Here is a 15,019-nt window from a genome sequence, read left to right as displayed (position 1 = left end):
CAAATAGCGGATGACTTACAATAAGGCAGTGCTGAGAAAATTCCATTTAAATTCGATAAATATGCTGAGAGAGTTTGACAGGCTCATTTCCTGGGCTGTTTTGATTCCTACTTCCTATAGAAATACTCAGGCTCCACCCCCTGTAACTAGGATTAAAAAGCGGAAGCCATTCCTGCAGTTTTGGAGATCTCAACACAATGTGAAACAAAATTTATGAAAATAAAATCAAATCTTAAAAGAAATCGCTCCTTTCCCTCTATTCCTCTGATATGACAATATGCCTAAGAAAGAAAGAATCCCAGGGAAAAGGAGGTGGGAGGTAATAATAATAAAAAGAAGTGTCCTGTGAGTGTTCTCTTGAAGCAGGGAGAATAAACAAAGCCTTGGAAGGGTGACAGATCGCTTAGAACACAACCTTGAGAGGGTGTGAGGGGGCATTACAGCAGAGGAGATAGCAACTGCCCCCAGTCTTCCAGGTGGGCAGGAAGATAGCAGCGGCTTACTTGGAAACGATGCTGTAACTGAGCAGGGAAAATTGTATCAATTAAGCCCTGGGAACTAAATACTTTTGAAGGAAAACGGGGCTGGAGAAACAGCAACTCAGACACGTCAATGAAAGGAAAGAGGTGACAGTGAAAGGTACAGGTTGGAGGACCCCCTAGAGGGCAATGTCACCCAAAATGAAAGACAACAGTGTGTGGGAAGAACATGAGAAGAAAGACAGACAATGACTTCTATTTCTGGAGCTCTAGGCAAAGACTGTTCTAACTGCATGAAGTTCGGGGGACGTATGGCCTCCTTTGGCTAGCATCAGACTGTTACCAGGGACACGCAGGTTTCTAGGACTGTGATCTGGGAGAATTTGTCACTGACCCCGTGGTTCTCTCTCTGTATTTCCTTTCCAAGTGGATCTCTGGGTCTAGGGCTACGTGTCAAATTGGATGCGTCAAACACGTGATGTGGAAAGACTGTAGAGAGCACTGCTGGAGGAACCAGCGACCCGGAAGATATCCAGGTGCGTGCGAGCAGCACTGCTACAAAGGGAAGGGGCTGCACAGCCCTGTTTGGTTAAGGCATGGATTAGAGGGAAACTGACTTGAGTACAGCCTATGGAACACACATGCACACGTGCCTGGGCCTACGTAAGGCTGTTGAGACATCTGTTCTTTACTGTTTCCATGTCTTCCCAGTAGGATGACTCTGTATAAAGAAAGGGTTCCTTTAGTATACTATGGCCATTACCAGATGCTGTCGGCTCATTTTCCTCAATGGCACTTCGCAGCCTGTGTTATGCTTCAGAATTACTTAGGAAGTTTGTTAATGTAGGCTTGGGTTTTAGCCCAGTGTCTATCAGGTGATCCTAATTTCAGCAAGACTTTTAGTAGCTGAATATATTCTGCTGTGGTTGCATACTCATGTTTTGACTAACTACTATTAGTAAACTTTAGATTTCCTTGATCTTTTAACTTTACAGAGTAAGATAAGGTTTCTTTGAAAAATAAAATTTAAAGATAAAAATTGAGATTTTTTCTAGTTGCCCTACTGAGAGATCCCTAAAGCTTTATTATACTAGACCACGTCATGTCCTTGATGAGCGGTAGCCAGCACACACACGGAGTGGGTTTTGACTAAATCTGTATCTATGATAAAGAGCAGGCATTTTAGAGGTTGCTCAGCAGCCCAAGGAAGTCTGCTAAGCCTGACAAACTTAGTCTGATTCCTAACCCCAGGTGCTAAAAGGAGAACTCCCAGAAGTTGTCCTCTGACCTCTACACCTGCACTATGGCATCTGCCTCCTCAAAAAGGCTTTTAAAACATTAAAATGATTTACTGTATTAATATTCTAGTGATTCAAACCATATTCAATAGAACTGGGGAAGTTTATAGCCTAAGAAACTGAATGAGATATTATTGGGGGGAAAAAGCCCTCAGTTCTTAGTATTACTCCCTTAAGCATTTCTTCATCCCCACAAAATAAAGATTATACTTCAAAACTGCTGAAGGAGCTGAAGACTGTAATTTAAATGTAGGATATGATGAACCTAATGTTCAGTTGAGAAAAGAACCCAGCTGTAAAGATCTCAGCATGATGGTCCATTGGCAGCATGTGCGAAGCCGAGCATACCCTGCCCTCTTCTACCAGCTGCCCCATGACACAGGGCAATGCTGCACTGCGGGACCTTCTTCTGCCTGAAGATTTTTAAACAATAAGCTTAATAGAGAGCTGCTGTTACTCTTACCAATGCCAACAATGATTCACGAGTTATAATGAATCTGTAACATAGTTTATGAGGGCTAGTGGCTGCTGTTGGAGGATTAGTGAAGAAACACATGGCGCATCCATTACAAATGGAATAATCCTGATGAACGGAAAAAAAAAAGTTCAGCATTTAAAAGGAACTACACTTCCAGATGACAGGCCCTTTAAAACTGTCTTTAACGATGGTAGGAGAACAAACTAAAGAATCAATAAATGGATTTTATCAGCCAAGCTGTGAGACACAAAATGGTATAGGCATTACGATCTATTTTTGTATGCTATTCCGCTAGTGGTCGCAGATTCATTTCCTACAGAATGAAACCTATATTCCTGCTCTGGCCTTTTGAGGCCATTCATAATATTAGGCCAATTCCTACCTCAGATTTCAGCACGCTAAATACCCTATACACCCTCCTTCCCAGCAATACACCTGCCAACATTTGCTGGGTGGTACCCTTGCCAGACACATCTTTACTTCTCATTAAAAACCACTGTAAGTAAGGACTCTCTTCCTTACAGATAGGTGCATCTTGGAGAGAGCAGTGTAGCAGCCCATCCCTCATCATGCAGCCAGAACACAGGAGGCTGGGACTTGAAGGCAGTGGTCTAGTTGCAACTTACTTCTAACCACTTGGATATTTTTGCTCATAGTTGTGCTCAGTGAGTTCCTCGGTGCTCATTCTGGGTGAGCCCTGGAATATTATACAGCCCTGTTTATATGCAGTAGGTCAAGTTCCCAGGCCCGGATCAAAACTTGCCTACATTCCTCTTGGGAACTTCCCCGAGCAGACTCTACTACTGAATCTAATTAAAGACTTATAAAACATAATCAAACAGTTCCTACTCCTGTTGTTACACTTCTTTATTATACAAACGAAGTTTAGAAGCTATGAGGTATGGTCATGTCAGAAACACGGACGTTTTAGTGACTAAAGAATTGAGGGCATTGAAAAATACACTGAGGGAAAGTTCAGTTATAACATTTACTTCATGATTATAATTGAGGAAATGAGGTTCTGTGCACTCACCAGAGACCTCTCATATCATTTACTTTATTTCTGTTATCAATAGTAGCTTTCACTAAACAACAACAAACTGGGAGAGCTTTTGATGGTGCCCGGTGGCAGGATCTCAGTGGTCATCTGAGAGACAGATGGCTATGTACTTTATGTTGGATAAAAGTCTACTACAAAAAGAAAAGCTACCAAGTCACCTGTTTGGAATCAGGAGGGTCATGACATGTGCGTGTGCACGTGCACACACACACACACACACACACACACACACACACACACCTTTTTGTTTACTGCTGTCAAGGTCCTAAAATGTGCATCTAAGCACTGCATCTTGCTAGCCCCTGGTCTTCACTGACATAGTGTCTGGCGGGTTCACAGCACCATTAACATCGGCATCTCTATAGCTTTTACCTCAGCATAAATGTCGTTTAAGAAGAGTCACACTTGGAAAGACTCGATTCTAACTGCAGTTCTGTAATAGAAGTCCATTGATAACCAACACAAAGGTGCAAGAAAAAGAAAAACAGTGAATCATTAGATTAATTTAATTTGCTTCTGAGTTCAGCTACGTGTCTACAGAGTAATCTGGCAGGCAGGGAGCGGCCATAAGGAAAAGACACATTTATTTACTGGCCATCCATGTGAGGGGACGCAAGGGAATGAAGATGACAGTCAGATTTCTTGGCTGAGTGAGCTGCTGTCACAGCCAATTCTTCTGAGTGTCTGTAAAACACCTTTTAGATGGTGCCACAGTTCAGTGGTCAAATGCAGATCTTATCTTACCTCCATCCATGCAAGTCTCTGAACTCTTGTTATAAACAAAGTCAGTGTTTTATGAGAAGCTCCAATTTTGTTCAAAATATAAAATTCCGTATTGTCATTAGAGTGATACCTATTTTAATTCAAATTTATTATTTCAGCATAATTCTAAAATATGGTATAGTTGTTATATGCTCACACATAAGTTTGACATATGTGTATGTACATTAAATTCATTATGGTGGTCATGGTATTTCTCAATAAGTACATGTATTTTTTTAATGAGTTAAATAAGTCACATAGGCACAAATACTGAGAATTATTAATATTTTGTATGAGTACATGCATATGCATGTGTGGGTACTATGTGTGTACACATACATGAAGAGAGGACGTTGTCCTCAGGAGCCAAGCACCTTAAGAAGAGCAAATAGAGCTGACATAATCCATTTTTTTTTTTAAAAATAAAAAAAACTTTTAAAAAAATCCAACCTAATCTTTAAAGGAGACTCACTAAATCTTATTTATCAGAAAGGATAAATTCTGAGATTCAGACTCTGGAACAGGCCACAAAAATGTACAGAGATCATGTCTGAGGAGATTCCTCCAGAATGGGTGAGCTCCAGTTAACACACAACCACAGCTTATACTTCTGGACTCTGAGAAGGCCAATCTAGTCACCTGCCTACATGCAGTGTTGGCACTGAGCCCCTCTCTTACTTAGGCCTTTGTAGAAATGATCACTTGGTGCTAGCAGTTGGCTTTCAGTTCTACACTTGGAATGTGGCTACTGCCAAAGGTCAAATCTGCATTTGACCACTGAACTGCGGTGCCCTAAAAGGTGTTTTAGAGACACTCAGAGGCAGTGGCTCTGATAGGCTACTTGCTGGGTGGCACCCCCAAAAGACTCATCTTGATAGAAATCCTCTGTCCAACAAGTAAGAAAATATGAGCATGAGAGCAATAAAAAAAAAAAAAAAAAAAAAAAAAAAAAAGGAAGAAATGCTAAAAAGTGCTAGCATCACAGAAGACTGTGTGATGACCTACGAGCCGGAACATGGTTTAACCTTAGAAAGGCGATGCATATGGAAATAAAGAAACGCTGGCAGCTTGATTCTAACACAGAGCTTCATGTGTTCCCCAAGACTGAAGATGTTTACTTGGACTTCATATTTTAAATTATGTGAAAGTAAACACGTTAATACTCCTGCAGCAACAACACATTCCAGGGTGTATTTATAGTCCTTAGAGTGACCAGCCCTGAAACCATACACTGCCAACCTCCAGAGACAAATCAGTAACTGTTAGTGTGAACTGCCCAATACTGCTGGAACCTATGACAACTGTATTTACACAGGTGCGCAGGGTGGCCCTCGCCATAAAACAAATGTGAAACAGGAGAAATTAAAGCCACCCCTGAACTTTAAACAGAGAAGACATAATACTGATTTTATATATATATATATATATATATATATATATATATATATATATATATATATACACACACACACACATATATACACACACACACACATTTTATAGGCAAATATTATTCTCCCGTAGGCTGCCAAACACAGGGATGTGAATGAACATATTTTAAGTTACATATGCAGTTACTCAAAGAACTATAATTGGGGACTTAAGTTGTTTTTCTATTTTTAAAGTTACTCAGTTTAGACTCGGAAAACACCGACGTCCCTAAGCTTGCTCTTGGAAAGCCCCTCAGGCCATGTTCTGCCTGTCGAGGTGCTGTTCTCATTCCGAGGGATCAACCACGGAGCAATCCTGTACAGAGTGATGCTATAGGTTGTGTTTTGTCGTCGTCTTCGTTGCAGCAGAGTGCAGAGAAGAGAAAAAAAAAAAAAAAAAAAAAAAGCTACATGCAAATCGTTCTGGCTTTGCAGGTCTATAATGGGCATCCCTGTGGGAAGCACTTCATGAAAATTCATTCTCTGTCTGCCCCATGGCTACACTGTACACATTCTGCTCGTCACATAATAGCCGTTTCTGGCAACCCACTTGAAAATTAGTTGCAGGGGACCCAAGTACAACTCTCATTATCATTAACTTCTAAACATCAACATTTTAAACCAGAAAAGCAAAGCAGAAAACAAAAGGAAAAAAAAAAAAAAAAAAAAAAAAAAAAAAAGAACACAAATAATTTGTCAGTCTCATTCTTTCCCTAAACAGTAAACGTCCATCACAAGGGATGCTTAAATTAAAACAATCTAGATAGAAACAGATGGCACCTTGTCATTTCTCCTAGGTGACTGAAAGACACACCTGGAAAGGGCCTGTCATTTAAGAGTCTTCTTAGCCTACTATACAAATAAGAGACTGGGCATTCCTTCTCCCTCCTGCCCTCTCTTCCATTTCTCTCTGTTTTCTACACCGACCTGTTTGATGGGTAAAATATTCACCTTCCCACTGTTGAGTCTAACCATAGTCTCTCTATAACATGAGCCATCAGGTCAACAGCTTTGTTGAATGAAGAGAAATTAAGAATCCAGACACAGACAGAAAGCCAATACTGTACAAAAGGGACCACACAGCCCTGGTGATCGCTGACATCTGCACACAACTCCTTAACTACCACTACTCATAAATCTCTCCAGATCCAGTTTGTAATCTTGTCTCCAGTGGCTGCTTGTAGTTTCTTTTCGCATTAGGCATGATAAATGCATTTTGGAAATTGACAACAGAAGATTAATATGCTCAGAACCGTCAAAGAGAGAAGCTTTTACTGATTTCAAATGGCTGTTCACCCTTCCTCCGCTATCCAAGGAGTACTTACTCACAAAGGCCTCCTCATCCACAGGCAGACGCATGGACATGCAGAAGTACGTGTCAGACTGTTAAAAAGAGGAACATAATAAAATCCGTGTTAAGTGACGAAGACTAAAGGTGAAATCAGAACTCTTAAATACACAGCAGGAAAACTGCTCCTCTGAAGCGAGAAAGCCTGCTGAGGGCTGGGCAGCAGGAACGCAGACGGACTAAGTTGGAATAACTTAGATATACTAATTTTTCCCCATTGGTGCTTTTATGAACAATTTTGAAACTTGCTTACAAGGGTCACCATCATGAGTTATATTTAAAAGGCAACATTTTAAATGCTTCAGTAAAAATATAGAAAATGGATCTGGTTTGAAAACTGTAAGAGGTGGTTCTGACCTTTGCTATTCATAAAATTAAATAATTTCTCATATCATTTTACTTATGCTAGAAATACTAAGAGCAAAAGTTGGTTTTTAGAGATAATACTGCATATGGCTACTCTCTTATTTTAACTTTTCACGTAATCCATTTAGGAAATCAACATAATATCAAAATAGCCTTGCTTTCGCAGTTACTGTGTCCTCTTTTCTAAATTGCCCCTCCTCCTGCATTATCACGTACATTAACCTTACACTACTTAGTGAGCCAGGTGTACTGGTGTGTGCTTATAGTCTCATGTGCTCTGGAAACGAGTCAGGAGGACCACTTGAGTCCCCAAGTTCAAGGCCAGCCTGCACATTATAGCAAGAGTCTATTTCTAAACTAAACAAGAGAGGCTGCCCAACAAAGGCTTCAACTTGAGGTGAGCAGGCTTCTGCAACAGGCCTGAGTGGAAATCTGTATGCAGTGAAGTGTGTGCTGTGGTTCATAACACAAAGGGAGCTGCACTCAGTTAATAATTCATCCTTCATGCATTACTGTTGCAAAGTGCTAGAATCAACAGACCCCGGCAATGTGGACCTAGACCATCCTAGTGGCTCTAAAGTACAGTTAGCAGCTAAAACTCATGCATTTAAGCTATTTTTTTTTTTAAACCTCTGTCTTAGAAAACAAAGAGGCTGGAGCACACAAAACAGGTAGGGTAAAATTTGAAAAAATATGAAAATATGATTCAGTCATTATTACTGCTTTTGTTTATGACATTTTTAAAGTAGAGAAAACAGTTTCATTTCTTAACATCTCTTCTAGAAAATAGGTGGCAAAATGCTACAAGTTACACAGGAGGCTAAGGCACAAGAGGGCTGGAGCAATGAGCTTTGCATACAGAACCCAAGAGATACACAGACAAAATAGCTTCTGAACATCTTACAACCATGGCTAAAATAATTCATAAATGTTTTATAATGTTATAGAACTAATGTTATAAAACATTACTATTTCGAAAGTAACTATCTTGATATTCTTTTGTATTTGAACATCAAGAGCTATAAGAAATTTAGAACACATCTATTTTGTGACTATAACCTCTGCGGCTATTTCCAGAATCATGCTTATTCTGTGTCAAGCACAAGCTTCCTGTTTTCCTTCTTTTGTGCTATTTAAAGAGATTCCAACGCAGTGGGCAGACATGGCCACTCCACCTTCAACCTAGTAATAAAAATAATTAACATTTATTGTGATGTCACTAAGTGCCATGTTTTTTCAAAAATTGGTTCCTTTCAACCTCAAAACACACTGCTATAATGTACTTGGTACACAGGGAATCCAATGCAATCCGGGGTATAATAGTGCTTTAAGGATGCTCTATAGACAAAGGTGTCCCATTGATCAAATTCTAGTCACACTCTTCGGAGCTCTCTTCTCAACAACCCTAGACTTCCAAAATTTCAGATTCTCAGCTCAAACCTTTTTTTTTTTTTTTTTGCCTCTCTCATATAAATATACACAAGAGACTTGATCACACACTAACCCAAGTTTCCACCATCTCTTAAGACTCTTGCTTCCTTCTACAAACAAAAATTATTGTTTGCACCAGCCTAAAATAAGTACACAGGGCTAGGTCCCTGGATGCCTATTAAACTAGGTACTTTGCAAAGGTTACGATTCTAAGTCCTTCCTCCGCCTCTTAAGATGTAAATCTATTGTCTCAAACTGTCTTCTCCCATTGGAGGGACACTGCTCAGCTTCTGGTGCCCTGCTCTGGCCCACGCTAAGGCATCCTGCCATAAAGATACAATAAGCTTGTTTCTCCTCCCAGTCATGCCAATTAACAAATCCAGATGAGCTGTGCACAGAGGCAAACCTCTTCATGATCGCCAGCACACCCCAAATCTAAAAGGTTGCCTCCTTTCTGCTCAGGCAAGGTTCACGTAGTTCAACGTGGATAAGCTTTCCTGAGGACAGAGTCTGCCCATCTACTTTAACTCGCATCAGGCCTTGGAGACCCCCAAGGACAGCAGCTTATTTAACGTGTCACAGAGAACCCAACACTGTATGACAAAGAATGCCGTAAAAGCAAACATGGCAACAAAAGTACATCAAAGTAGTTAAGCATATATTAACAACAACAACAACAAAATCCAAATGGCTGGCATGAAATGGAAATGAAACCAAAATTCTTTTTAATTTGAAAAAATAAATCTTGGCTTTAGTCTTTTGCTGTGATCCAGTTCAAGTGACTTCTGAAACAGGGAAGTTATTGAGTTAAAAGATATATCAAATTGTATGACCTGATTCGCTGGATAAAAGCTACAGCAAAAATGAAATAAATGAAGATTATATATATATATTAATGCACACAACACAGAAAACGGCTTGGAAATCAGATCCATGGGCTTCCTGTTCTCATGAGCTGCTGAATTTAAATCAGGGAAATCTGGGAATGTCTTTTTCTCAGGAATTGATATCCTTCCACTGTAACTCCTTTAACAATGAAATGCTTACACTTCTGCTGGTTATTTCCTAGGCTGCTAAAGCCAATTGCAAAAAAGATAAAGACAGGAAAGGAAATAAAAATATGGGGTGGGGGTGGGGAGAGAAGGGAGAATGAGAGCTAGAAGGAGAGAAAGGAAGAAAACAATGAAGTGGGCAGGAGACAAGTCTCTTACTCAATTATTTTGGGAGAGAAAGTCTATAATGGATCAGTATCAGTGTCTGCCATGAACCATAATAGACTGATGTACAATCTGACTACTACCCTATTTTTGAGATAAAGAATAATTTCTGCATGGAGAAAATAATATTTGGCATTTCCCTAAAATTGAGGACGTTTAAAACACAGCATAGCAAATCAATAATTTGCCTTTGGCTGAAAGCTCTGAAAACCACACAGACTTCTGTTTTGAAATATTTTGTTACCACAATATGGTACTTAGAATTAAGGTAAAAGTCCAAAATCTATGTGAAGTATTCACCGCTTTCGGGGTGCAACTAGAGAGACAAATGGGGGTACATATGATTCATGACATCTTCATTCTTCTCAAGGTTGGGGGGAGTGAGTATGCACACTCTTTGCCGACGCTTAGCTGACAGGACATCTCTTTATTTTTTTTTTTTTTTAACAGAACAATTACTGTGTTGATTCATTTAAGGCCACCAAGGTGGTTAGTGTCAGATTTGGATTAAAAACCTTCTAGTTTATGTCTGTAAGACCATCAGAGATAGTGAGGTTTAGTTCTTTGTGGCATTAAATTTAATCTATTTAAGTTTGTGACTATGACTCGTCCTTAAAAATCTCATGACTCTTTTTTAGAAAGAGTAAATTCTATATTCAAATAAAATTAAATTTCTTCATAAGTAAATGTATAATTTTTTCTCCTTAGGTATAGTTTACTAGAAAATTGGTTGGGCAATGGTATTTGTCAAAGCATTAGATTATATTGGTGATTATAATTTTATATTGGAACATATTAATTTTATAGTTGGCTACCAATAACACATGCGCTTTAAGCTGAAATCACATGCTGTAAGATCCAGTCTGTCTAGATGTAAGTACTATAACTATGTGTCTTTTGTGTATTAACTGTGATAAATCAGTGATCAAGCAACCTTTTACAAAGCAGCACACTGGCAGTGTGGTTAAGAAAAGAGGGCTGCACATTGTTAAATAGAGTGAGTGCAAGTGGTGTTGGCTCACAATTATAACCCCAGCACTCCTGAGGCTGGGGACAGGAAGATTGCCAAAAGTCTGAGGCCATTCTGGGCTATTTAGTGACTTCTGGGATAGCCAGAATGAACAGCACAGCAAGATCCTTTCTCATGACATATAAATAACTGAGGAAATCATTATACCAATGATATGGGCCAACAAAACCAATTACGCTTTTTAAATGAGGAACACTAAGAACACTAGTTATTTAACAATATCTCGATCTTTCAGCCTTTGCTGTTCAACAGTGTTAGAAGGGGCTCGCTGTCAAGCCTGACAGCCTGAGTTCAAGCCCCAGGATCTACCTAGTAGAGGGAGAGCAGTGACTGCCAAATGTTGTCCCTGACTTTTACACGTTCATCATAATACACAAGTTCCCACACATATACACTTAGATACACATACACAAATATAAAAAGGTAATGAAATTTCAAATAGTTTATGCACTCTGTCAGAATTTAGCCTATTACGCTTTTTAAAGGAATATTTACTGAGCCTATGGTTTCCTCTCAGAAGTTTTCATCTCAGCTGTTTACCACGGTAACACCATCAGATAGCTTCATGACAGAATTCTGTTCAAGATGTAAAAATTAAACCACGGAAGATTATCAACTTGTATGTAGGAAAAGCAATGATCTAGGTTTGAGAAAATAAAATTTATATCCAGTTTTCTAAAGTGCTTTACTTTACAATATGGAAAAAAGAAGCAAGGTGGGGGAGTGCACCCCTTTTAATTCCATCAGTCAGGAGACAGAGGCAGGCTGATCACTGAATTTGAGGCCAGCCTGGTCTACATACACGTTCCAGGCTAGCAAAGATTATATAGTGTGACGTTATCTCAAAACAGAAAAATAATAAAAGGAACAGTTAAAGATTATTTTTTAATGTCTCTAATATTTGAAAACTATCATTCTTAAAACACAACTTCAATTGTTTATCTGATTAATGGAGGCCACAAAAAAAATCAAAGACATATAAGAATTTAGTAAGAAGCTGAATCCAAGTCCCCTAAATTCCCAGTAGCACCTGCAAATGTTTCATAAAAGCTTGATGATGGAAGGCAGTGGCCTAGAGCAGACGCACAGCTATTCAGTTGTCACCACTGAGCTTCTGCAAAGTAAAGTTATTTGAGCACATATTCATAACTCATTTCAATGCTTCTCCCTAATGTCTGTGGAAGACACCAAAATAGGACCTTGTTGCCCACCATAATTGTCTCTTCCTTTGAACACAGGGTCCTGGGGAGGATGCTTCAATAATGACCCAGTTGCCAGCAGCAAGCTCTGATGCGGTGTTCTTCTGTACATCAGCATCATTGTGAATGTTTGTTTCTACACTAGGAAGAACACTGAATTAGAGCTTCGTGCCAGGGGACTGTCTGCAAAGTCCTGCGAATTCCAACTGCTGGAATAAGGCTCAGATGTTTAAAAGGGAGAAATAATAGGAATCTACATACTCACAGTTTCTAGTGCTATCTGTTATGGCACATCAGCCAACTCTGAGTCAAGGGAGATATGGTAATGCTGATGCCTCCTTACTGCAGTTATTGGGAACTATATAGGAAAAAGCATATTTTTTTCCTTAAAAAGAAAATGATATGCTAGAAACACACCTTATTGCTTAGGAGCTCCTGTCATATACAATTACTAAGCATTTTTAACGATGAGTACTTATAGAGACAGTGGTTCAGGAATGGCCGTCTTAATCTAAGAAATATTTGTCTTTGTTTTTATTTTGTCCTTTCAAAGAAACTGAGATGCAATAGTTTCTATGGAAAAGGAGGCTAATAAAGCCAACTGCTTATTTAAATTATTATGGGACAAACAAAGCCAGCTGTATACTATTACATGTGGAAGCTGTTAACATAAAACCAGTAATTTTTGTTTTGGGAAACCAAAGGTACCATTCCATTCTAATGTTGAATGCTATGATTTGATCCTGATTGGATAATATCATTTTATTGTGCAGGCGAAAGAATTCCCCAGACTGGCTTTACGGGGAAGACTAGAGGATGCAGTGACCAATATAGGCTTCCAAATAGGTAATATGGCTCAGTTTCCTGGCTTTGCAACTGTCTGGTCTTTGGAAAATATTCTGTTGTGTATAGCATAGTTTCTGGTAACTTACCATAATTATCTGTTGTTAAGTAACCACACCTATCAAAATAGTGAGACAATGAAGGACAGTAGTGTATAATTTGCTTAATGGTGTGTGTGTGTGTGTGCGTGTGTGTGTGCGTGTGTGTGTGTGTGTGCGCGTGTGTACACACTGAATCACCATGATGTATACCATAAAATATAGATGAAGAAAACAATGCCCAGCAAAAGCAGAACCGTCTCACATAGAAACTTGTTTTGTGTTTCAGAGTAAGTAGTTACTCAGAAAGTAGGTCATAACCTCTTTAGAAACACACACACACACAATCCACGCCAAAACGTAAAGGATCCACAAAGCTCTCCATGCTCTTTACATTCACTGTGCTTTAAATCACTTATCTCTATGCAAAGACCATGAGGTCCCAGGATGACTGGAGTTTCTGTCAGCACAAATGAGGAAAAGACTGAAGAAGAGCAGGTTTCTCTGGCAAGAATTTTTATTACAAGGAAGAAAACATTTATAAAATATTTTTCAGTATTTTTACTTTATCTGGGTTGATTTACTTCATACTTAACTGAATTAAGGAATTTGAGAGAGGTGGGAAAGCTTGTGTGTATGTACGCATGCTCATACTTGCATGAGTGCAAGTGTGTATGCGCATGTGCATGCGTGTGTGTGGTATGTGTGTGTATGTGCACGCATGCGCACATCTTTGTAGAAGTAATCTGTGTGCTATTCTGAGTGAACTGGTATAAACAATGTGGCAGACCATAAGTCAATCAATTAGGGACCCAGAAAGAACAAAAGTAGAGAAAAGATAATTTCTTGTCGCTTTCTCTCCTACTTGGAGCTGGGATGTAATTTCTTGCACTTGGGCATCAGAATTCCAGACTCTGTGGCCTCTGGACTGTAGGATTTATGGCAGTTGCTCTCAGATTCTCAGGACATTTGATCTGGGCTGAGTCACACGGGGCCTCTATCTTGCAATCAGCCTTCATAGTCTTGATAACTATGGGACCCAATTACCCATGTGTATTCCCACTCCATCTCAAGCTACGGCATCAATACCGATGAAAATCTGAGTACCTACTATCACGTCAGTATCTCTAGAGAACTTTGACCAAATATATAACCCCAATAGGTAATGGAATAAAGTTGCTGTTTTTCGAAGTGACTTGAATATATTCATAAGAAACTGTGCTGGCTAGTGGTCATGTCAAGTTGATACAAGCTACAATCGTTCTAGACGATGGAAAATGGAATCTCAATTGAGAATATGCCCCTACCAGACTGCCTAATGGAAAAGTGTGTGGTGCATTTTCTTGGTTGATAGTTGCTGTGGGAGGACCCAGCTTACTAGGGGCAGTGTGGTCCTGAGTGCTACAAGAGAGCAGGCTGAGCAAGCCTTGAGTAACCAGTTAGTAAGCACCACTCCACCACAGCTTCCTCAGGTCCAGCTTCCAGGCTCCTGCCTTGAGTTCTTGTTCTGACTTCCTTAAATAATGGACGGAGTCCAAAGTGTAAGACAAAACAAATTCCGCCCTCCTCAAGTTGCTTTTGGTCATGGTTTCATCACAGCAGCAGATCTGCTGACTAAAATACTGGTGCTGAGCTGAACTCGGAGGAACATATACCGTCCATCCCACCCCGGGATAAAAAGAAGCCGGGAGCAAAGGCACATCATTCAAAGAATAAAAGATTTCCTCAGGCAAACACACTAAACTCAGGCTAAATTACTTTTTCTTTCAAGTTAGAGTTTAAAATAGTTCACTGAAAATGGCTGGAAAGATGGCTCATTTGTTAAAGTGCTTGCTGTACAAACAGGAGGACCTGGATTTGGATCTTCAGCATCCCCCCAAAAAAATACATGGGTGGTGTCATATAACCGCAGTACTAGGGCTGAAAAGGAGGCAGAGAGCACACTAGATAGCCAGCCAGCATTATTAGTGTGTCTTACATTTAGTGAGAGACTCTGCCCCCAAAACTAGGGAGAGTGATTTAGAAAAGGCTCCTACATGT

At 39.6% G+C, this 15,019-nt stretch overlaps 1 protein-coding gene across 10 annotated transcripts in view; it reads right to left on the bottom strand.

Annotated features, from left to right (window-relative positions):
* Pam (peptidylglycine alpha-amidating monooxygenase) overlaps positions 1 to 15,019 on the bottom strand; it is a 179,339-nt gene that overhangs the window by 136,643 nt on the left and 27,677 nt on the right. For all 10 annotated transcript variants that reach the window (XM_051154406.1, XM_051154408.1, XM_051154407.1 and 7 more), the window contains exon 3: positions 6,833 to 6,890. In XM_051154406.1, the coding sequence (XP_051010363.1) occupies positions 6,833 to 6,890 (58 nt within the window). The remainder of the gene's footprint in view (positions 1 to 6,832; positions 6,891 to 15,019) is intronic.

Source organism: Acomys russatus, chromosome 12 (assembly GCF_903995435.1).
Source record: "Acomys russatus chromosome 12, mAcoRus1.1, whole genome shotgun sequence".
In the NCBI taxonomy this organism is placed as follows: domain Eukaryota; kingdom Metazoa; phylum Chordata; class Mammalia; order Rodentia; family Muridae; genus Acomys; species Acomys russatus.
Note: the sequence above shows the minus strand (reverse complement) of the source record. Positions and strands in the feature narration are given on the sequence as shown.